Source organism: Salvelinus namaycush, chromosome 14, assembly GCF_016432855.1.
Source record: "Salvelinus namaycush isolate Seneca chromosome 14, SaNama_1.0, whole genome shotgun sequence".
NCBI lineage: Eukaryota > Metazoa > Chordata > Actinopteri > Salmoniformes > Salmonidae > Salvelinus > Salvelinus namaycush.
The window spans coordinates 39,238,666-39,263,595 of NC_052320.1; the positions used below are offsets into that span (position 1 = coordinate 39,238,666).

A 24,930-nucleotide genomic window follows, 5' to 3' on the forward strand; every position below is an offset into this window, starting at 1 on the left:
TGTGCTTATCCAGCAAAATATTTATGTTCTGCCCAGAGGGAAGCATATTCCTTTATTAAAATATATACACACATTCCTCTTTCTTTTCACCGTCAACCAGTGCTTGACTTGGGACACCGGAGCAGAGTACCGGCACTTCAAACTACTGCTCGAGGTTCTGTTCCTCTTATAGAATCTTAAGCTCATAAGTATCGAGGAGCTCCAGCACCTAAATATAAACAGTACTGGTACCCAAAATGAGTACCGGAACCTATTTCAGTCCGAGTCAAGCACTGCCGTCAACTGTCTAAATAAGTATATCATCTGAAAAAAAAAAAAAAAAAAAGAATTCACCTGAATCTCTTCCAGGACGACATGATAACAGACTTGAACCTGTAAAGGGCCTACAAGTCTGCATGTTTTTTTATGTGATTGCACTTCAATCGACTATGGTAACACTGATTTGTTATACAATGTGCTGAGGGTAGCCTCACATGAATAACATTACATGCAAAATCACTTCGACATTCCACTGAATTCCACTGAATTCGAAAACTCCAGGACTGTGTTTCTCAGAGAACCACGAGAACAGCCACGCGTTAAGCCACTGAGAGAGAACGACAGGGGTCCGAACTAAATAAATAACGACGCAACATGAAAACACACAAAACAAACAGAGGGGACACTTTTTTTGTCTTGAATGTACAAAACCAGTACGAAGATATTGCACATACTGTACATAATGATAAAAAAAACTAAGATGACAAACAAAAAACTAAATTCTAGTCACTCACCTACTCAGGTTTTGTGGTGAAAACAAAGATATAGTTTAATGATGACAAAAAAAAAAAAAAGGATTATCGTATTTTGATTTGAAGAGTCAAGAATGCAGCTGCTTCATATATCAAAGGCATGAGACGTTGTCAGCTTTACTGCGGGTCCATCAGTAAAGCGACGTGAGCCTCAACTTCTATAACATAAAGTGTCTGAGAGGTCAGGAAAGCTGTGAGCTTAGCCAGCATACAACCAAACGAAGGCCATGAGCTCAACACAAGATCTGTGACACTTCCCCACTGCCATCTTACTACATGTCCTTACTCACAGTACTACACTTCAGTACTTCATAAAGGAGTACTACACCGAGCCAAGTGAGACCCGTCCACCCGGCATAGGAACAACATATGGTCAGTAGACACCCATATCTGTTCACTCTGAGGTTTTATACATGACAGCCCAGCATTAGGAGGGCCATGTGCCACAGCTGCATTCCAGTCTCTCAATGCTCTGGTTGGAAGGCAAAAGGTTCCAGATTAGGTTATTGGCCTGCCTGACAATGTGGCTCCACTCCCCCTTCCCATCTATCCTGTTACCATAGAGTCAGTATAATACTGATACAGTTTATTTCTAATGATAATAATGGTTGTAAGTATAATCTTACAAGGTACTTTACGCACAATATACCGTACATGAAGTCTAGACTAAATAGTTTATGCGTTAGTAATTGGCACATTTATCAATGAGAGCTAGGAGACAACACGTCAAGCTGTCATCTACAGTAAATACAACACTAGAACTACTACGATTGAGACTGTTGTTAGCCTGTCCGTTGGTCTAGTTTTTGTGAAATGATTACGCCTCGCTTTTTTACACTACATGAATTCTAGGAGAGGCAAGAACAAAAAGCATTCTTAAAAATGAAGAGCGTTTTGGAAACCTCAAGAAAGCAGTGTTAAAAGCTAGCTTTGTTTAAAAAGACTGTATACGATATGATATGCCATTGTGACAGAGAAAACAGTCAGACTTGTTTTCTCAGGCCTATCCCAGGTGGTCTTGTCTCCTGATGACGTGAAGGGAAGACAGGCTATTGAAAGAACGGAGAAGTGGACAGCGGCCTACAGAGAACGCACGGTTCTCTTCAGCCGTCACAGCCGGGTTTGGTGTGAGTTCGTGAGGAGGAGGAGGGAAAGCGTTTCCCCGTACAAAACACCTCCCTGAAGCCCTGACAGAGAGACAGAGGCCCTTACTAAGGTTCGAGCTGAGGCCCTTTGTGGAAGAATTGAGTCTGGTTTCCATCCAGCATATTGGTGAGCAGCTGAAGGGGGGAGCGGATACATGGGACTGCCAGAGGTCCATCTCCATCACAGCAGTGGAACACAGTAGATAGGCCATCGACTGACAGTATACCCTCTGTCCCTTTGGGGGAAGAGACTGTCCCTCCCTTAAGTTCACTCACTCACTCTTTCCTTTTGCTCATTCAATCTTTTCTCTCTCTCTAGCTCTCGCTCGCTCGCTCTCTCTCTCTCTCTCTCTCTTTCGTTCTCTCTTTTGCTCTCGCTCTCTCTCGCGCTCTCTTTCAGTGAGGGACGTCACACCACGGTGCTGATGCCACTGTGTTTGGGTTTGGGCCCGCTGGGTGCCGGGCCCTGCAGCTGACTGTGGTGGTGAGGGGCATGCTGGGAGTGTGATGCGTGATGGGAATGCTGGCTATGGGTGGCGTGGCTGTGCTGTGGTACATGCGGGTGGGGGTGGGTGTGTTGGTGTGTGTGGGAGGAGGATGCATATGCTGCCGGGTGCTGGTGGTACTGTGTGTGGGGAGGGGGGTGGTAATGGTGGTGGTGGTGGTAGGGAGGGGGGTTCTGTTGGACGTGGCAGTACTGGGAGTGGTGGAGCTGGGCCTGGGCTACCTGCTGGGCTGTGTGGTGGAGGTTGGAGGGATGGGGCGTGTGGGAGATGAGGGTGGGGTGACCAGGCAGAGGAAGAGGAGGATGGCTCTGGGATGAAGGCTTCCCCCGTTTGCTGCCAAAGAGCGACCCGAGGAGGGAGGAGGAGTTGGGGATGGTGGGGTGGCCCCGGGGCGGGCCCTCGCTGCGTGGGGTGGTGGCTCTCCGGCGTATGTGAGGACTGTTAATGATGGACCCCTGTGGGAGAGAAGAGGGTAACATCATCTCTATCCATGCCTTCTATACAGGCAGACACTCACAGTATCACACCACATACTAGACTACCAGCAGTTAAGCTAAGGCATCACCTCATGGAAGTGGTGAAAACTGCCTGCATATTTAAGGGTCAACAGCAAGTTGCAAAACGTTACAGACAGTGCATGCAAAAAAATGAACTAAAAATATCAGCTCACGATGGAGGACAGACAAATAACGAATGGGAATATCAGGGTTATGGCCACTCGACAATGTTACAAATGAAGAAACCTATATAGAAAAAAACTCAAACTTTCTTAAATGACATACGCGTCAGAGAGATTTGAAAACGGAACCTTCTATTGTAGATGCATCAAAAGTATAAAAGGCTGATAATGTATTCATATTGTTGAACGCCTTCCAAACCTGAGAGTCCCACATGCAACTGGTTAAAAACAATGGCGGCAGAGGATCCACATGCAGAGGAGGTGACAAGCAAAATCTCCATCCATATTGGCTTTGCATTCAGCCAGACAGCGGGAAGCAGAGATGCTGGAGATCTGGTAGTCACATTTTAAAATAACTCTGTTCACTTATCCACCAATCTAGTTCCGACTCTATCCTTTTTGTGATTCATCCACGTTTTAAAAGCCCTTCCTTTGGTGCATGCTCTGCCCAAGGTTGTGAAGAGACCATATAGATTTCTTTGAAAGTGGAATGACATTTTCAAGGGTTCCCAGACTTCAAAACCAACACACGGACTCATGGAATGAAGAAATGATGATGAATGAAATCCACATCTTTCATATTGACTCTTTGATATTGTGTGTAAAAAGCTCATCGATAAAGTTCTGACAGTGAGATATTGACGTGACCGTGAGCTGCTGTAAGATAACCTTCCTCCCTAAGCCTCAAACCTCTGTGAGCTTTCTTTCAATAGGACAGGCAGGGGACAGGAGGGACCAGAGGGGGGGGGGGGGGCTTTAGATTTGCACAACACTAGGGGGAGAGTAGGTGCTACAACAGGTATTCACTGGCACCCCTGCCGAAGGTAAGAGAGCCCCAAAGGAAAGCCAAACTGCGGGTCGGGACATGGCTGAATGGAAGACATTAGACTGTGATCAAAACAAACAGCTGGGTGGATTAGAGGGAGGAAGGGGGAATTAGTAGTAGAGGCATGCTTGTTTCAAGAAAAAGGGCAAACTGGCCACATGACCAAAACAAGACATGTCTCCCATCTAGCCAGCGTCAGAGGCAGGCAGCCCATGCATGCACACTAACCGAGGCAGGCAGGTTGTTAAAAGGCATCCGAGATTAAAAAAAAGGTCATAAAACAAAATGAACTGAGAGTCTATGAAGCAGAGAGGGGTGCAAGAACAACAAAAATAAACGGTGTTTTTTTTTTTACAGAGCACATCATCACAGAGTAGCTTGGACACCAGCTGCTTCCAACTTACTTCCATATTGCTGTCTAGTGATCCTGCACTGCTGCGGCGCCCACGCTTGCCTGCCCGAGACATGCAATACCACAGATTAGAAATGGATAGGACAGCACTCCTGGATCAACTACAGCGGTTTAGGCAGCCCTCCTCTCCCCTAGGGGGCAGTGCAGGGGGTTGTGAGTAGTACACTGGAAGCTGAGATAAAAGGGGCAGGGAGTGTGTGGGGGACCGGTTGATAGATAGGTAGGTATTACTGTCACGTCCATTATTTTAGCAGCTTTGTTCATATTTACTTAGGAGATAGAGAGAGACATTTGGTCAGTGTACTTTTACACTACATTTTGAATTTACTGCATTGCTCAAACTGAAAGGACAAGGAAATCATTTTTGCAACATTCAGCTGAGGACATCGGCATAACTACAAAGAGCTAAGCAATGTTAGTATTTCTAATCTACAACGAGTTACGATTATTCATCGATTTTTTTCCCTGATAAAATGTGACAACACAGATTTAATGTTGTCACAAGATGTAGATTGTCATAAGGAAGGGTAACGGGTGGCTTTCGTAGAGAGCCAATGGCAGTGACAGTCACGGAGGAGAAACATCAAAAGCAATACAATGGCTGTTGCACATGAGGTGTACGAGCACATAGAGCAGTTTGCCACTGTCATTAGGCTCAGCCAATGGATACATGACCAATCTTTACATATGGAGAAACAGTTGAAAACCCAATGGGAATGGAAATATCAGGAAGTACATAATGAGATGGAGAATGGCGAGAAAATGAAAATATATTGTACACAGGACATGACCACACTACCGTGCCACATCCTGTGTTGAGAAAGTTAGGGCTTAAACGTACACAGAGACCTAAGACAGGAGGAAGGAAATACTCCTATGTTGATCTATTGACTTCAGCACTGACTAGCCTTATCGTATCTGTATTTCAGTATAGTACCCAACACGACAATGGAAACAGAGCAAATACATCCTAAATGTGAGCTACTGTAGAAGTCCTGTATGGATTTCATTACGTTACCATGATGTCTTAACATAACTGCGATCCAGAATGAATGACATGTTCTCAAGGTGATTCGCTTTAGAGTCGAAACGCTATGTGAAACACTCTCGATATTCATGACAATGAGACGCTCTTTGTAATTTTGGAACCAGATCTCGTCTCGCGTCAGTTATTGTATGAGAACAGATCCCCATTGAGTTCAGGAGGTTTGGATCGCAGCAATACGTGAGAGAATGACTGGTAGTGAATAACGGTGGATTAATTAAACATATAACAAGCAAGCCTTATCATGAAATGTTTGAGAAAAAAAATAGAGATTTAAGAATGAGAATGTGACACGAAAAAGTGCAAAAAATCAAAGGTGTTCATTGAGATATAAAGTATATTTTGATTTAGATACAGGGGCGAGAGCCATCCTTCCTTCAATATCACTTCTCAGTGGAAAGGCAAACCCTCTAAAGTAGACCTATTGATAACATCATACCAAATAGCTTATTCATTTAGAAACGTCTATTTTTCCAATGGCACAAACCTACTTCTGTTGTTTCATATCCCAGGTTATGATAAAATATTTCACATTGGGGTAGGGCACCAGTACCAGAAAATAATTTTAGGACTAAACTAACAGGACCTTAAGCGCTATTATCTTGTGAAGTCTCACACTGCCCAGATACAGAATGCATTTCAGTTATTTAATAAGAACTTCTCACCCGAATAACGTTTTACTTAATCATCAATACAACTTAAGGGAAGTCGGACATCAATTCAAGGTGCGATAAAACATGTTGGATGTTCAGAGTTATATTACCATAGGACGAGTGAGGAGGTAAAAACAATAGGGTCTCTCCCAGGAAAGGACCGTTTTGCGAACACAGTGGTGACCTTTGACCTTACCTGCTTCGGAGAGGTCGCGGAGGGAGCTGCTGAGGGCGCTCCTCTTCAGGCCCTCGCCCATGGTGTAGGTGTCGTCCAGACTGGCACGGTTCATGTTGCCATTGCCAGCCTCCTTCTTCAGCCCAGAGCTCTGGGACATACTGGGCCTCACCACCCCTTTCTGCTTCTCAAGCTCAGCTTTATATGAACATACATATGGGGAGAGAGTAAGGTAAAGATAGCGTGTGTGTGTGTGTGTGTGTGTGTGTTTCAGCATTCATCTTCAAACATACAATATTTCTACATTTCCTCATATAATTTCATTACTGGCACTTACTTTTATATAGATTATTACTATAAATTCGGTAACTATTGCATTTACATAATAATCAAATGTAACATTGTAAAAGTGCACCTAAATCCTTTCGCATATTCGACTCATTCGTAAAAACAGTCTTGTGTGTGTTTCTCTTTGATAAATGCCCTTCCGCAAACACAATCCTCCTCGTGGTAGTCATCCTGTGAACTCTATAAACATACCTTCTCATAAACAGAGAGTGAGTAATGAGGACCAGGCCCTATCTGCCTCTACTTGACTGAGTTTACATGGCTCGCAGCGGCCAGGGAGGGAGGGGCGGATGGAGGGAGGGAAAAAGGGAATGAGGGTGGGAGGGAAAAAGGGAATGAGGGTGGAGGGGAAAAGGGAATGAGGGTGGAGGGGAAAAGGGAATGAGGGCGGGGCAAACAGAGGGAGGGACAGAGAGCTAAAATGTCTGCTCACACTCTATCCTGTATTTCTCCATTTCCTGGACCTCGGCGATAGACTCTCGCAGGTCGTCAGTGAACTTCTTGCGGTCCTGGGGGTTGGGCGCATTAAAGTTGATGAGGACCTTGATGTCGGCACCTGGTATGGCTGATGTAAGCCTGATTCCATTCCCGTAATCTGGACCAAACACACAGAGAGAGACCTTTAAAACTCAGGGCATCGACCACAAAGGAAGTTTAAAATCTGTCTAATGTTTTGAAAGTATAAACAGTGTCTCGTTCCATCATCACAGGATGGTTGCATGTATATAGATGTGCAAATTGAACCCAGTGGGATGTACTATATAACCATGCTGGGCTAACAACACATCGCAGAGATGGTGAATGGGCAGGGAGAGGTCTGTTCTACTTACACTGGTTCTCAAACATCAGAACCTGCATCCCATACAGAGAGAAAGACTGCCGGAAGCTGTATGTCACAGAGTTCTTCTTCTTCTGGAAAATCTTTGTCACCTGCACCCAAATAAAACACCCAAACAAGCACACAGACAAATACACGAGTTATACTGTGAGGGCAAGAAAGATATTGGAGAAACCAAAAAAAAAGTTTGAACTGAAAGCTCATAGACTGTACTTCTTTGCTCATTGTTGTTGCTGTGAGGTCACATTTGAAAGACCATATTTGACTAACCATATTTAACACAGGACAGGGCAGGACAAAAGGCGGGAGAGGACACGTACCACCAGAAGGTCATTAAACAGGAAGATCTCCCGCTGGTGCAGGCCTAACTTCTGGAGCTTGTTGGGGTCTGGCACTTCAAACAGCCGACAGTAGCACACTAGCCTGCGATGGGGCAGGGACAGCACCTAGAAACCAACCCAGCGACATTACTCACTAACACACACAGCGGTCAGGCCCTGGGCTTAGGTCAAAGAGTAATATGACCCCAAATTGAAGTATAACTGTTGTTAAGCGCACATGCACACACTCAGACATACGTGCGCACACACACACACCCCTCAGCTATGCCAACAGGGAAATGAAAACAAACAGTGAGCCTCTATTTTAGGATGATTTAGTGTGAGGAGTGCAGGGGAAATGGGTTATAATGATGTCTGAATAGTGTGCTATAAAACCCCCTGTGTGATGCTGTTTCTCTCCTCGTTACATTATTCATCCTGATGTATTCATTGTCGTTAGGAGAGGTGGTTTCACCACCCTACTTTGTTCGGGAGTCAGGGGGACACAGAGTGATTAGACTAGGTTCCCTTGGATCAAAACACATCTGTCACTTATTCCCCACACAAATTGTGCTCATAAAACTTGAATACCAGGAAATGAAGACGGTATAAAACTGTCTCATTCATCCAATGAAAAGCAGGAGCCAGCTGATATCGAGATGATTTTCCTCTAGTCTATGATTATGTAAACAGTGTAATGGCAGTAGAACAGAAGCCTGTGAGCACATAGGTTACATCGTTTATTATTCTCCCAAATAGATTCAGAACAGTCTTTCAGCACGTCTCACCCCTAAAACATTCATGACTAATAATACCCACTCTAACAAATGCCCTCTGTCTGTGGGAGGCTTCTGTGTGGATAGGAGTGTGTGCGTACGTGTGTGTGTGTGTGTATGTACGCACATGTGTGTATGCGTGTGTCTGCGTGCAGCCTCTCTGTGTGGTCGGCTTCTTGGCAGTGATGCATGCTCGGCTCAGCACAGTCAGTAAACGGTGCAGCTCACTGGCACCGAGGAATGTATATGTGTTGACTCTGTCTACAGGTGCATCACAGGAGATCCTGCTCATCTCAGTAATAGGTGTGGACTTTTAGGGGCAAGAAGACCCTTAATCCCAACTAAAGCCATCTGAAACAGCAATTATCTACAGGATGTGGATTATTTTAGCCATCCTGACACTAAGACTGGGTGATGTTAATACAGGCCGAACACTGAACACATTTAAATGGCCCTTGCTTTACATAGAAACTGTGGGTGAGTAAAATGATGCATAACAATGACATGATCATTGCATGCCAAACTGTGACCATGTACTTACACATCCTATTCCATGGTGGAGAGATCCAATCTGCAATGGGAGGACAGAGAAAATATCAGAGGGAGACTCTCATTACTGTTTTAAGTGCATACAGGACACGTGCCTACAACCTGTTACATACAGTTGAAGTCAGAAGTTTACATACCCCTTAGCCAAATACATTTAAACTCAGTTTTTCACAATTCCTGACATTTAATCCTAGCAAAAATTCCCTGTCTTAGGTCAGTTAGGGTCACCACCTCATTTTAAGAATGTGAAATGTCAGAATAATAGAGAGAATGATTTAGTTCAGCTTTTATTTCTTTCATCACAATGGGTCAGAAGTTAACATACACTCAATTAGCATTTGGTAGCATTGCCTTTAAATTGTTTAACTTGGGGCAAAAGGTTTTGGGTAAACTTCCACAAGCTTATCACAATAAGTTGGCTGAATTTTGGCCCATTCCTCCTGACAGAGCTGGTGTAACTGAGTCAGGTTTGTAGGCCGCCTTGCTCGCACACGCTTTTTCAGTTCTGCCCACACATTTTCTATAGGATTGAGGTCAGGGCTTTGTGATGGCCACTCCAATACCTTAACTTTGTTGTCCTTAAGCCATTTGCCACAACTTTGGAAGTATGCTTGTGGTCATTGTCCATTTGGAAGACGCATTTGCGACCAAGCTTTAACTTCCTGACTGATGTCTTGAGATGTTGCTTCAATATATCCACATAATTTTCCTGCCTCATGATGCCATCTATTTTGTGAAGTGCACCAGTCCCTCCTGCAGCAAAGCACCCCCACAACATGATGCTGCCACCCCCGTGCTTCACAGTTGGGATGGTGATCTTCGGCTTGCAAGCCTCTCCCTTTTTCCTCCAAACATAACAATGGTCATTATGGCCAAACAGTTCTATTTTTGTTTCATCAGACCAGAGGACATTTCTCCAAAAAGTACAATCTTTGTCCCCATGTGCGGTTGTAAACCGTAGTCTGGCTTTTTTATGGCAGTTTTGGAGCAGTGGCTTCTTCCTTGCTGAGCGGCCTTTCAGGTAATGTTGATATGTTTTACTGTGGATATAGATACTTTTGTACCTGTTTCCTCCAGCATCTTCACAAGGTCCTTGCTGTTGTTCTTGGATTGATTTGCACTTTTCACACCAAAGTACGTTCATCTCTAGGAGACAGAACGCGTCTCCTTCCTGGGCGGTATGACGGCTGCGTGGTCCCATGGTGTTTATACTTGCGTACTATTGTTTGTACAGATGAATGTGGTACCTTCAGACTTTTGGAAATTGCTCCCCAAGGATGAACCAGACTTGTGGAGGTCTACAATATTTTTTCTGAAGTCTTGGCTGATTTCTTTTGATTTTCCCATGATGTCAAGCGAAGAGGCACTGAGTTTGAAGGTAGGCCTTGAAATACATCCACAGGTACACCTCCAATTGACTCAAATTATCTCAATTAGCCTATCAGAAGCTTCTAAAGCCATGACATCAATTTCGGAAATTTTCCAAGCTGTTTAAAGGCACAGTCAACTTAGTGTATGTAAACTTCTGACCCACTGGAATTGTGATACAGTGAATTATAAGTGAAATAATCTGTCTGTAAACAATTGTTGGAAAAAATACTTGTGTCATGCACAAAGTAGATGTCCTACCCGACTTGCCAAAACTATAGTTTCTTAACAAGACATTTGTGGAGTGGTTGAAAAATGAGTTTTAATGACTCCAACCTAAGTGTATGTAAACTTCCGATATATGGTCCAAGACATCTGTCTGTTTACGTCTGTATAAGCCATGAGACATTTATGTGCAAGCAACCCTCATGGGAACCTCAAAGTAGGGTTTCAGTAATCCTGTCCGTGAGTCAGTAATGAGTTGAATGAAGTGGTTTAAACAACTGAGGTGAAAACAAGATCTCTAGCTCTACAATACCAGTGGGACAGATACAGTACATTATTGTAGAATGGAAGTCTAATTTGTTGTTTAATGTCCAGGTACTTCACTGTACTGTCGGCCCTCTTAGGGTCTTGATACTGCCATTTAGTGATGATGAGGGATCATTTTTCTTTGGGGTATACGGGGTTAATCACTCCTTTAAATTCCTGGGGTCACTGAGAATCTCAGGCTTTTCCCCCTTCTACCTTTACATGACTGAAATGACGCAATCTCCATTGCACTGCACACTGCCCTAAACAAGAGAAATAACTACTGTTCGACTACAGCTCAGCCTTCAACACCATAGTGCCCTCCAAGCTCATCACTAAGCTCAGGGCCCCGGGTCTGAACCCCTCCCTGTGCAACTGGGTCCTGGACTTCCTGACGGGCCGACCCCAAGTGGTGAAGGTAGGCCACAACACCTCCACCATACTGATCCTCAGGAGGGGCTGAGTACGCACCCCACAGGGGAGGGGCTGAGTATGCACCCCACAGGGGTACGTCCTCAGCCCCTCCTGTACTCCCTGTTCACCCATGACTGCGTGGCCACGAACGCCTTCAACTCAATCATCAAGTTTGTTGACGACAACAGTAGTAGACTTGATTACCAACAATGACGAGACAGCCTACAGGGAGGAGGTGAGAGCCCTGGCTGAGTGGTGCCAGGAAAATAAACTCTCTCTCAACGTCAACAAAACGAAGGTGCTGATTGTGGACTACAGGAGACAGCAGAGAGAGCACAACCCCATCCACAGGCCCGAAGTAGAAAGGGTCAAAAGCTTCAAGTTCGGCGTGAACTTCACTGACAACCTGAAATGGTCCCTTCACACAGAATGCGCAAACTTGGCCCCTAAGACCCTCACAAACTTTTGAATCTTAGTCACTGTTCTAGCTGGCTAGCACCCGGTACTCTACCCTGAACCCTAGAGAATGCTGCCCTATGTACATAGTAATTAAACACTGGCCACTTTACTAATATTTACATACCGTTTTACCCACTTTAAATGTATATACTGTATTCTAGTCATTGAACACTGGTCACTTTAATAATGTTTACATACTGTTTTACCCACTTCATATGTACAGTGCATTCGGAAAGTATTCAGACCCCTTGACACTTTCCAAATGTTATGTCACAGACTTATTAAAAACATATTTAAAAAACAATGTTTATCAATCTGCACACAATACCCCATAACAACAAAGCGAAAACAGGTTTTTAAAAATGTTTGCAAATGTATAAAAAATATCAAACAGAATTACCTTATTTAGATAAGTATTCAGACCCTTTGCTATGAGACTTGAAATTGAGCTCAGGTGCATCCTGTTTCCATTGATCATCCTTGAGATGTTTCTACAACTTGATTGGAGTTAAATTCAATTGATTTGGAAAAGGCACACACCTGTTTATATAAGGTCTCACAGTTGACGGTGCACGTCAGAGCAAAAACCAAGCCATGAGGTCGAAGGAATTGTACGTAGAGCTCCGAGACAGGATTGTGTTGAGGTACAGCTCTGGGGAAGGGTACCAAAACATTTCTGCAGCATTGAAGGTCCCCAAGAACACAGTGGCCTCCATCATTCTTAAAATTGAAGAAATTTGGAACCACTAAGACTCTTCCTAGAGATGGCTGCCCGGCCAAACTGAGCAATCGGGGGAGAAGGGCCTTGGTCAGAGAGGTGACCAAGAACCCGATGGTCACTCTGATAGAGCTTCAGACTTCTTCTGTGGAGATGGGAGAACCTTCCAGAAGGACAACAATCTCTGCAGCACTCAACCAATCAGGCTTTTATTGTAGATTGGCCAGACGGAAGCCACTCCTCAGTAAAAGGCACAACAGCCCGCTTGGAGTTTGCCAAGAGACACCTAAAGGACTCTCAGACCATGAGAAACAAGATTCTCTGGTCTGATGAAATCAAAATTGAACTCTTTGGCCTGAATGCCAAACGTCACGTCTGGAGAAAACCTCGCACCATCCCTACGGTGAAGCATGGTGGTGGCTGCATCATGGCTGTAATCGCTGCCAAAGGTGCTTCAACAAAGTACTGATTAAAAGGTCTGAATACTTATGTAAATGTAATCTTTTTTTTGTTTTGTTTAATAAAATTGAAGAATTTCTAAAAACTTGTTTTTGCGTTGTCATTTTGGAGTATTGTGTGTAGATTGATGGGGGGGGGAAAAACTATTGCAGAATAATGCTGTAAATGAAAATTGTACACCCAAGGTAGGCTACTGCCCCTTTAATAAGAGCTAGAAAATATTTGATTCTCACCAAATATATTGTCTTCTCACACTATTCAGACCCCACAAACAATAAACAGCTTATGAAGCTCTCGTAGTCTATAGATCACATATTGCAAACAAATAATCTGAACTAAAAACTCCACACATTTTGGAATTTCTGTGTGTCCTTAATAATCGCTAATCAATATCCAAAAAATGATGCGAATCTGCACATCAATATATCTTCTCTTTTTTGTGGCGGGTTATGGCAGGGGAAACTGTGTTGCAATAATGGCAAGTGAACCTGGGGAGCTTTCGTTCACATTGTCCTATAAAACGGAACCGGACCGTGGAATTCAAGGGAACCGAACTCAGACCACCTCTCGAGATGGTCACATTTCGGTACGCTTTGGGGGCTCGAGGGGTCTAAGTTCCTTTGGAGTGCACATAAATTGTCTGAAAGGGACCAAGTGTGAACCCTTAAAGACTAACCAAGTGTGGACCAAGTGTGGACCAAGTGTGAAAACACCCTTAAAGACTAACCAAGAAAGCCTAATAGCTGCCAAATGTGATTCTAACATATATTGACTCAGGGGTGTGAATACTTATGTCAATTAGATATTTCTGTATTTCATTTTCAATAAAATGTGCAAAAATGGCTAAAAACACGTTTTCACTTTGTCATTATCGGGTATTGTGAGTAGATGGGTGAGAAAATGCATTTAAATCAATTTTGAATTAAGGCTGTAACTCAACGACATGTGGAATAAGTCAAGGCGTATGAATACTTTGAGGGCACTGTGTATACTGCTGAATAAACCTTTTCTATTCATATACTGTCCATACGATATTTACACATCATTATACGTATATATATACATTATATGTTTATATTCCGCTCTCTGACATTGCCCATTCTGATATTTCTTAAATATATATTTTTGGATGATGTGTTTATTGCTTTAAAAAAATTATTGCTAGGCATTACTGCCCTGTTGGAACTATAAACACAAGCATTTCGCTGCACCTGCGATAACATCTGCAAAATCGGTGTACACAAGCAATACAATTTGATTTGTTGTTTACCCTCTGTTTTTGCTCCTATATAGTAAGTGTAAGTAGGCTATGCCTTTTCACTATACTAAGTGTTATATTAGTGCAGTGGTACTCATTGCGCAAGCCCTTCATTTGCAGATTGCGGTGATTTTCCTAGTTTCCATTCATAAAACATAACAATGATACAATTTCAATTCAATGTGTTTAATGGAAGCCTGAATCACGTCATTGAATATACCTATTGCTCCCTGGACGGCAGATAGATGGCAGTATAGCGCAGCTGTTGAACAGAAAGACTGAAATAGAACGCAACTGCTCAGCTACAGCGACCGACACATCAGTCTGCTACTCCCATTTAATTTTGCAGTCTGGTCGACATGGATCTTTTTTTTGTTCTGCATAATAGGACTACCTCACTTTGTCTTATTTGACAGAAGGCAGTCAATTGTTTTGAAGGAGCAAATTTAGAGGGACATTTCCAGTCACACCATGCCCACTTTGACAAAACATATCCGTCACAAAGCAACCTCCAGAAATATCAAAATAGCGCAACTCAAAAGACAGCTCAAAGGACAACAACAAATGGACAGATCTAGCGCTGTTGCAGAGAAAACGACAAGGCAACATATGAGATTGCTTGGATACTTGCGAGAAAAAAGGCTCTCCTGAACATGGCTCTCTCGGGATATGCTGTCTGAGTCGGTACAGCCACCTGGATTCTTTGTGCATCGTGCCCGACAGGAATAAACATCTCTCCGGGAAGAAGATGGGCGAGGGGTGTATGTTTCATGATTAACGACTTATGGTGCAACAACATGCAGGAACTCAAGTCCTTTTGTTCACCTGACCTAGAATTCCTCAAACTGAAATCGCGAACCACCACATTTAACCATGGAAAGGTGACTGGGAATATGGCCGGATACAAACAGTGTAGTTATTCCCTCTGCAAGGCAATCAAACAAGCAAAATGCCAGTATAGAGACAAAGTAGAGTCGCAATTCAACGGCTCAGACATGAGACGTATGTGGCAGGGTCTAGAGTCAATCACAGACTACAAAAGGAAAACCAGCCATGTCACGGACACCGACGTCTTGCTTCCAGACAAACTAAACACCTTCATTGCCCACTTTGAGGATAATGCAGTGCCACAGACGCAGCCCGCTACCAAGGACTGTGGGCTCTCCTTCTCCGTGGCCTACATGAGTAAAACATTTAAACGTGTTAACCCTCGCAAGGCTGCTGGCCCAGACGGCATCCCTAGGCGCTTCCTCAGAGCATGCGCAAACTAGCTGGCTGGTGTGTTTACGGACATATTCAATCTCTCCCTATCCCAGTCTGCTGTGCCCACATGCTTCAAGATGGCCACCATTGTTCCTGTACCCAAGAATGCAAACGTAACTGAACTAAATGACTATCGCCCTGTAGCACTCACTTCTGTCATCATGAAGTGCTTTGAGAGACAAGTCAAGGATCATATCACCTCCACCTTACCTGTCACCCTAGACCCACTTCAATTTGCTTACCACCCCAATAGGTCCACAGACAATGCAATCGCCATCACACTGCACACTGCCCTATCCCATCTGGACAAGAGGAATGCCTATGTAAGAATGCTGTTCATTGACTATAGCTCAGCATTCAACACCATAGTACCCTCCAAGCTCATCATTAAGCTTGAGGGCCTGGGTCTCAACCCCGCCCTGTGCAATTGGGTCCTGGACTTCCTGACGGGCCGCCCCCAGGTGGTGAAGGTAGGAAACAACCGCTCCACTTCGCTGATCATCAACACTGGGGCCCCACAAGGGTGTGTGCTCAGTCCCCTCCTGTACTCCTTGTTCACCCATTACTGTGTGGCCATGCATGCCTCCAACTCAATCATCAAGTTTGCAGATGACACAACAGTAGTAGGCTTGATTAACCAACAATGACGATACAGCCTACAGGGAGGAGGTGAGGGCACTTGGAATGTGGTGTCAGGAAAACAACGATCGTGGACTTCAGGAAACAGCAGAGGGAGCACCCCCCTATCCACATCAACAGGACAGCAGTGGAGAAGGTGGATAGTTAAGTTCCTCGGCGTACACATCACGGACAAACTGAAATGGTCCACCCACACAGACAGTGTGGTGAAGAAGACGCAACAGTGCCTCTTCAACCTAAGGAGGCTGAAGAAATTTGGCTTGTCACCTAAAACCCTCTAACTTTTACAAACGCATCAACGGAGGAAAACTCCCTGCCCTCCAGGACACCTACAGCACCCGATGTCACAGGAAGGCCAAAAAGATCATCAATGACAACAACCACCCGAGCCACTGCCAGTTCACCGCGCTACCATCCAGAAGGCGAGGTCAGTACAGGTGCATCAAAGCTGGGACCGAGAGACTGAAAAACAGCTTTTATCTCAAGGCCATCAGACTGTTAAAACAGCCATCACTAACACAGAGAGGCTGCTGCCTACATACAGACTTGAAATCATTGGCCACTTTAATAAATGGATCACTAGTCACTTAAATAATGTTTACATAACTTACATTACTCATATGTATATACTGTATTTTATACCATCTATTGCATCTTGCCTACGCCGCTCTGTCATTGCTCGTCCATATATTTATATGTATATATTGTTATTCCATTCCTTTACTTATATTTGTGTGTATTAGGTAGTTGTTGTGGAATTGTTAGATTACATGTTAGATATTGCTGCACTGTTAGAACTAAAAGCACAAGCATTTCGCTACACTCGCAATAACATCTGCTAACCATGTGTATGTGACCAATATAACTTGATTTGATTTGATAGTGTGTAAAGAAAAGGCCCAACACTCGCTCTCCATGGATAAATGTGTGTCTTTGGGCTGTATTTGACAAACGGAATGCCATAGTTAATCGAGGGGCTTTGGAGTGACACATTTAATTAAGACGAGTCATGCCAGAGTAAACCCAAGGGCGTTTCAGGCATCTGCCTTTTATCAAGCACTATGCAAAAAGTGCAGTAGCAGAGTTTTAGGTACATTGTGTGCTCCTCACCGGTTTCTTCCCCACTATGAGTTTCTCCACCTTCTGAACCTGAGACACGTGGTCCTCGTTGGTCTTCAGCTCCCTCTTCCTGATCCTTTCATATATTCCTACCAGAGTCTCCCTGGGGATGTCCTCCCCATCATCCACCCCTGAGGAGGAGAGGAGACGATGGTTACACACACACACACACACACACACACACACAGACAGAGGCACACACACGCAAAAGCACGGACGCAGCACGCGCGCACACACACTTTGTCTTTTCCATTTCGCGTGAGAATATGAATCCCTCTTATCCAATGACTCCTCCTCGTTTGACCATTTCCGACACTCATCACGATGGAGGATGAATCAGCCCGTCACGCTTTACTTCTCGAATAAAATCTCAAATGTCAAGCAAAAAACGACAAGTAGTTGACTGTGCTTCTATCGCGCTGCTCACCCAAGACTACGAATTGCTAATGTGATTGTGTGAAGGCGCAATTAATGACTGTTGACACATTTCCATCAAGGTCGTCGCTACCTCAAAACAGCCTCGACTCAAACACACAGTCGCAGCCTGCCCTTGTGAACTGCCCGACGCTGCCAGATATTGAAATGGAATTTTAAACACGTAACACGTGACAGCCTCTTCAGATAGTCAACATTCTGCTGTCACCCTCGCTATGAAAAAGGTCTTGTTTTCATCTGTGTGCGATGAAAATGTTGCTTTCGTGATTGAAACGCTAATCATGTAGCACAAATGAACCTGTTCCATTTGTGATTGCTTATTCTCTGCTCCACTTCTGTCCTGCTGAGCTGGAGTGGATGTGTGCTTTCTACTTTTAATCCAGATAGATAGCACTGTTACAGGTGTGCCTTGTTAAAAGCGGTGAAGAAATCACATTTTGAATGTCCTACACTCACCTGTTGAAGTTTAGTCGATTTTATCATTCTTTATTTTCTCTAAAATATGTAGAGGACAATGTCTCCGTTTTGTCTTCAGAAATCATGACATTCCCCCCCCCCCTCTCTCACCTCGGAGGTTCTTGACGAAGTCCTCCAGCTTCATCTTCCTCTCTGGCTTGACGTTGGGGCTGTACATGTCTGTGTTGAGGAGGATGATGGCGAAGGCCAGGATGAAGATGGTGTCAGGGTTCCGGAACTGTCGCACTACCGTGGGGTTACAGATACAGTAGCGTTGGCTGGAATACAAAACAACAGGAAAGGGAGATGACATCACGTGTCAGAGGTGAAAAGAGAGTCAGAGGCTTTTGACATAGAGAGCCATCATAGAATGCATTTGAATATAAAACCGGATTTTGTCCACACATTTGTCTTATTGACTTGCTGGTGAAAATGTGTAAAGCCAGCATACAATGCATCACATGATGGACAATAACTGTCAACATTGTGTGTGTACCGTGTCATCATTATTGCAGCATTGCATGCGGAACTGTCCTATTTACTCAAGCAAAAGTAACTGAAGCACCAAGTCCCTCTACGCATTAATAAGTCATTTAGCCAACACGGTGTTGCGAGCAAAGTCAGCAGTGACTTGCATTTTCAAGACATTGGTCAACATTTGCATTACATTTGAAAATGTAACGCAAAAGAGTGAAGAACTGTTAGGTCACTCGTGAGAGAGAAAACGTTATCCGAAACTAATGTGCAGTACTCTAGCGATTATAGTATTTTGGTTGATGTTGATCACGCTGTTACCATTTTAAAATGCTAATACTGACCTGTAGTACCCTCTTGGCCAAACCTGTCTACGTGAATAGCCCCTCATCCTCAGTCTACATGTGTGCTTATATCCCCCCCCCCCCCCCCCCCCCATCCTAACGTGGCTGTCTACCTAGTATATGCTTCTCGGAGCCGTCTATCGGTTGGCTCACCTGTAGGCTTCGATGAGGCGCTCCACCTTCTGGGCCTCTCCCTGGACCCGGATGTGGTTCTGGAACTTTCTCAGTGCCTCGTCCAGCTCCATTGACGAGAAATCCATCTCGTCCACCACACAGCTGGAACACACAAGCAACCAACCAATGAATTCCCTAACCAAACAAATATGTAATTGATTTGTATAGTATTTAAAGTTGGAATCCGTAATTGTAACAATAAGAAAGCAGTCACCCCCACCTGTGTTTTGGTGAAAAACTGAGGGATGGGCCTGGAGAAATGTAACCACTCTCACATTCAAAGCGAGCGCCATGTATGCCAGGACTGACCATCCACGATACACAAATTAAACCATGTTTTGAGGCTATGCAAGTGTTTGTTTACATTCACTTTGTTTACAAACAGTGTAAACATATGCTTCAAGAATCAATGGGTATATATCATTAATTAAGACCAACAATGTATGTGGAAACTAAGGATTCCAGCTTTAACAGCAAGTTCAGTAAACTCTGATATGACATCAATATCAAATGTAAAAATGCAACCTGATGTCGATATGTACTTTCCATATTGGTGCCCATCTCTAGTTCAAATCTACACGTGGAAAAGTGGTTATTACAAAAGTCCATCTCATTCACTACCCAGCTGAAACGCGCAGATCAGGGGGGCATTCTGCACCCAGCAGGTCAAGATGTGTCAAAATCTAATAGGGATCCACCTAGTAATCCTTTGAAAATACATGAAGCACATTTGAGAGTGTGGACGTCAGAGTGTGGACGTTCTACTAGGCTGGCCCAAGGCCACAGATACACAAAGTTCGGCCATCTTACTTTGAGATGTAGAATTTTAAACGGGCACAATGTTGGCACCAACTGTTCCAAGACAATTACCTCCCAGTTAGGATATAAATTAAGAGCGGTGGATGCAAAGATGGCTTGCTGAACTTGGAACAGTACGTCTATTGTTCTGGCCTGGCCTACAGTATAATGCTAGCTGTGCAAGGCACTGTGATCCCCCAATCAATGTTTTTTTGATAGACAATAACAAGTGTCACATGACCTGGCCTTTACAAATTAGTACTCACTCCAGGACGTCTCTGTTGAACTGTTTCTGACGGTTGCCCAGGAACTCTCCAATCATCTGCCTGCTCAGGCCCTTCCTCTGAAGCAGGAAGTGAGCCACACCCACAGGCGTGTCCGGGACGAACCCTCTCTCAGTCAAGTACTGGACGCCTTTCTCTGGCTTCCTGCAGACACACAAGAAAGAAGGGTTCGTGTTTATAGCGAAGCAGACAGACACAATGAGACTGACACCAAAGGTGACCCGACTGAAAAAGTCTAGCATGACATCAAAATAAGGCCTTTTTGAAGCAGGTGTGTCCTTCTGCGACCTATTCAGTCATTTTACAGAGCCAAGTGTGGTGTTTGATTCTGTGACTGATAGGAAGTGGCCACAACAGGAACAGGGTGGTTAATATTTAATAAGGGCACAGAAAATGGAGCGACTGTCTGGCTGTATGTAGTAGAGGATAAACTGATGGACTGTAAAACTGCACCTGTCTGAATTTCTCATCTACAGAATATCAGTCCTATAAAAAGTAGACCTATGAGTCTACAAAGAGTTTACACGAATACACAAATATATACCTTAGCCCATAGGCCTACCTTATACAAATTGTATGCATTTTTACCATTTCATAGGACTTGTCTTTAACCCTGCTAATTCAATTGAATTCGACTGATTGCCTTATATTGTGTGGCCCAAATACAATCCTGATAACTGTAAATAGGTCACCTCGGTTTCTCTATAAGAACCCCTCTGCTCATTTACCCTTAATTACACCAATCAGTGGACAACCACATTAGCACTCAGTCAGAGCTGAGCACCTACTTGTTGAAGAGGTTCAGGCCGATGCGGTAGTGCCTCTTGCGGATCACATCGTTGCTGAAGACGGGCGAGTCCCAGCTGTTGCGTGTCTCTTTGTGGTATGTCTGCTTGCAGAGTGTCTGCTCCCTCAGGCTGTCCCTGGACGACTCAGAGCTGCAATTGATGGTGTCGTTGGAGTTAGACGTGCTATTGATGCTGTCGTTATCCCCGTCTGAGAAGTCAGACTCAGACTTGCTCTGCCGGTTGGCAGAGCCGTTGATGGCCAGGTGGCTTTCCAGCGCCCGGTGGCGGTGGCGGAGGGGCGCCTCGTCGTCCCTGGAGGGCGCCCGCGGGGGTGGGCCATGAGAGATGTGTTTGGGGCTAGCCTTGGAGGACGCCATGATGTGGCTGCCCCCGTGAGGCTCGTAGACGGGCGGCCGTTTGACGGAGCTGCGGTCAGAGCGGTCACTGTGTTCGGCGGAGCTGTCGCTGGGCGGCTCGATGGTCAGCAGGGGGAGGTGGTCCACCCGGAGCCGCTGCTCCTGGCACTCCAGGGAAGGGGTGCTGCGGCAGCTGGTGTCTGTGTCACGCCCCTCATCTTTAGCGTCCAGGGGCCAGTACTCCTGGGAGGAGTTGGCTGAGCGCAGGCGTAGGTCTGACTCAATGCTGGAGGGCTGGTCACCTGACCCCCGCGACAGCCCCAGAGAGGGAGACAGCTCCTCCTCGTCGATAAACAGAGTCACATCGCTGTAGGATGCCATCATGTCCTCTCGCATGCGTCCCGCCACCCCGCGGTGAGGCTTCACCTGATAGGCCACCTCCCTCTCCACCTCGGGGCAGCCCATGGCCTCAGGGTCAAGACCCTCGTCGCCCTGCAGGCTGCGGCAGTTCAAGGCGTCATCAATGGATTCGGCCAGAGACTTCACCTGCCTGGAGAAGGCGTCCTCCAACTCCGTGATGGCGTCCGTCAGGTCGTTCTGGGAGGCAGGGTGAGACGCCATGTTGGCCTGGTGGTGGACCTCCATGTCCCCACACTCGGACTGTACCAAGGCCAGGGGGGTGCCGTCGTCTGTCAGGGACACCTGTTTCCCCTCAAAGTAGGAGCTGTGGACTTTCTCAGGGCCCTCGAAGGAGAACTGCATCCTCATGTTGGACAGGACGATGCGTCGGGACATGCGGTTCTCAGACATAGAACTCCTGAGACGCTCAAAGTTTTTGTTCATCTGGTACTGGCGGAAGGCTGTCTGGATGGTGCGGGCCGCATGCCGGGTTATGAAGCGTCCTCCATATTTACGCTCCAGCATCTCCACCTGACGGACAGAGGAGAACGGATTATCACAACTTCTTGATTATAGGATAAGGATTATATTTTGACAAATGATGACCAATGCTCAAACACTTGTGGGACTGAATGGATCTTTCCAGGGAAACATTATTAGTAATACAAATTTCAAGGACGAGCAGAGAACCTGTAGCAAAGCAATGCCATGGTTTTGTTTTCTTCTCAAAGGTATCTGTAGATGTTCGAGTGTTTGTAGTGTGGTCATTGACATAGGGGTTCAGTAAGGGGAATGTTATTTTGTCTTTAAAATAAAGGGAGTCCTATCGAGACCAAGGTCTCTTTTGCAAGGGAGCCCTGCATCTTACAATTACACAACAAATAAATAAAAAAATACACTCGTGAAAAACAACCCTCAGCAAAGAGGTCCTCAATCAACACTCTGAGCTGTCCGAAAGGCACCAATACATCCATTTGTAGAGAACTCATAAGAGAGTTTCTTTGCTCTCCATGTATGGAACAAAAAGCTATTTTCCCTAAGTCTGTAGTAACAGACAGAACTTCCAGAGTTCGCCATTCCTTGTGATCTGGTTCGGTAACTCAAACTTTATGGGTAAGTAAAGATGTCAGGTAATATGGGAGTTTTTGCAAAATGGCTTCATAAGTCTCGATAGGACATATACAGGGTGGGTCTGAAACAGTGATACCCTACCTGTTTGTCCTGGAGGTCAGCGGAGAGCTCATAGCCCTCGGAGAGCGAGCGGGAGCGTTTGATGGCCTCCTCCTCGGCCTGCTTGCGGAGGATGGACTGCGAGTGCTGGAGCTTGGGCCTGCGGGGGGGCCGCTGGGGGCCCGGCTGCACCCCGTGGCCGTAGAGGGGGCCCTCGAAGCGGTCTGGGCTTATCACTGGGCCCCTGTAGCTTGCTCCACCGTCACTCTCACTGGGCCGCGCATCTCCCTCCACACTGCAATGACACAGAGAAAGAGATACAGTTAGTCTACTGCAATGACACAGAGAAAGAGATACAGTTGGTCTACTGCAACGACACAGCAAGAAATACAGTTACTATTTCAACCCCATCCGCACTGCAATGATACAGAGAGAGAAAAAAGTCACTCAAAGCTTTCATAGCCTGTGCTCATCCACTGCTCTCTCAATAGTCACCCCATACTGACACTCATTGAGCAGGCATCTCATCCATTACTACACTAGAACCTATTAGGTACAGCAATCACCACTAACATTGACCATTCATTCTTTCATAGTGTGTATATTACTTTAAACACTGTGCTGCAGAATAAGTTCAGGAAATGTCTACGACTTCAAGTAACCACGGCGTGAATTCCAACTAAGCTGTGGATGCCTAAATGAAAACGGCCAAAGGAAACAGTGAGGGTTGAAGTCCGTGTTCCTGTGTGTTCAGAAACTTCATTAAAGAGCCAACAGTTGGTGGCAGAGCAGCATTCAGCAATACCACGACTCACACGGGTAAATACTGCAGTCGTTTCTCAGAAGTGCTGATACTCTCATTCCTAGACACAGCCTACATCAGCTTCTCAACACTACGCTGATTAAAAGTGCATGTAAGTGGGTCTGCCTTGATTAACCATTTGAAATATGACTGTTAACAGCCCTATTCATTTTCTAACATGTCACCAACCCAATCTCTATGAATAAATTCAACACAGTCAGGATATTGATAAGGACGTAATCCCACAGCAGTAAGAACCAAGTGGAGCGTCAACAAACTAACCGGAGCAACCCAACCCTTCAACCCGGCATATGGTCAAACAGGAGAGGGTACTCACTCACTCTTACGTTCAACAGTTTGAGAAGACTGCTTCTTCACACGCAGAGACATCCTGTTCTCGATGAACTGCCAACTCTTCCTCCATGCCTTGTCCACCATGTTGAAGATTTGAGTACACGCTCCTCCAGGAAACTCAGTCTGCACCAGGCAGTTCAAAGTTCAACCAGTGACCAATGACAGTTACATCATGTTTGGCATTTAGGAGCCTCACTTCTACTAAAGAGAGTCCAATATATATTCCAAAGTCCAGCTGGAGCGCACGGTGACAAGGTAAATACATCAAACGCTAACAATAATTCAGAACCGACTTAAACGGAAAACGATTCAACGAGTCAACGTGGAAGTGTGTATGGGAGGCTTCACAATATAACTCCTGTCTTAACTCTGGTCACGGGTGCTTTCACTTTAACACAGGACGTGTTGTGTTTTGAATAGTGACTTCACCTGTTAGTGTACACCTGACACACCCCTTGTTTCTTAGGTACATACAACCACTGCCCTCCTCATACAGGAAGGAGACTGCCAACTACCGAGTTATAGCCAGGAGGATTTGTTGCTGGATGTACACTACAAATAAGGAAATTCATCTTCAAGTTGCAATACAAACTACAGCCAGTGTGGCTTTTAGCAATGATTTCACAGTTTAGCAATGCCTTTTCCAATTTCCATTGTACGCTAAATGAGAAATAGTGATACTGGACAATTGTTTACAGAAATTGATATTCAGACTATTTGACTCATCTTACACCACACCCAAAAGTACCAAACAAGGTTGATTCCCTATAACATGCGACCTACAAACAGATGTCAGAGTCACAGC

At 45.0% G+C, this 24,930-nt stretch overlaps 1 protein-coding gene across 2 annotated transcripts; it reads right to left on the reverse strand.

Moving 5' to 3' along the window:
• LOC120059501 (IQ motif and SEC7 domain-containing protein 1-like) lies at positions 1 to 24,295 on the reverse strand. 2 transcript variants are annotated; one of them, XM_039008610.1, is made up of 14 exons: positions 24,109 to 24,294; positions 23,012 to 23,264; positions 21,045 to 22,330; positions 20,239 to 20,400; positions 19,154 to 19,276; positions 18,294 to 18,460; positions 17,283 to 17,422; positions 9,056 to 9,085; positions 7,739 to 7,864; positions 7,411 to 7,510; positions 7,014 to 7,175; positions 6,254 to 6,430; positions 4,352 to 4,401; positions 1 to 2,897 (listed from the first exon to the last, which is right to left on the reverse strand). In XM_039008610.1, exons 1-14 carry the CDS (start codon positions 24,207 to 24,209, stop codon positions 2,346 to 2,348), a joined length of 3,429 nt encoding a protein of 1,142 aa, XP_038864538.1. In that variant the 5' UTR covers positions 24,210 to 24,294; the 3' UTR covers positions 1 to 2,345. The 2 variants fall into 2 exon arrangements, with proteins under 2 accessions (XP_038864538.1, XP_038864539.1); XM_039008611.1 differs by lacking the exon at positions 4,352 to 4,401 and having other exon boundaries at positions 2,774 to 2,897; positions 24,109 to 24,295.
• Between the last annotated feature and the right edge of the window lie 635 nt (positions 24,296 to 24,930).

What these genes read in the sequence shown, in the direction of transcription:
- LOC120059501 (XM_039008610.1), bottom strand. Translation starts at nt 24,209, where the DNA reads ATGGTGGACAAGGCATGGAGGAAGAGTTGGCAGTTCATCGAGAACAGG. An exon ending in ACTGTTGAACGTAAGAGTGA is followed by an intron (nt 23,265 to 24,108) that starts GTGAGTACCCTC and finishes GTGTCATTGCAG; the next exon opens with TGTGGAGGGAGATGCGCGGC. An exon ending in TCCACCATGGAATAGGATGT is followed by an intron (nt 7,865 to 9,055) that starts GTAAGTACATGG and finishes GTTGGTTTCTAG; the next exon opens with GTGCTGTCCCTGCCCCATCG.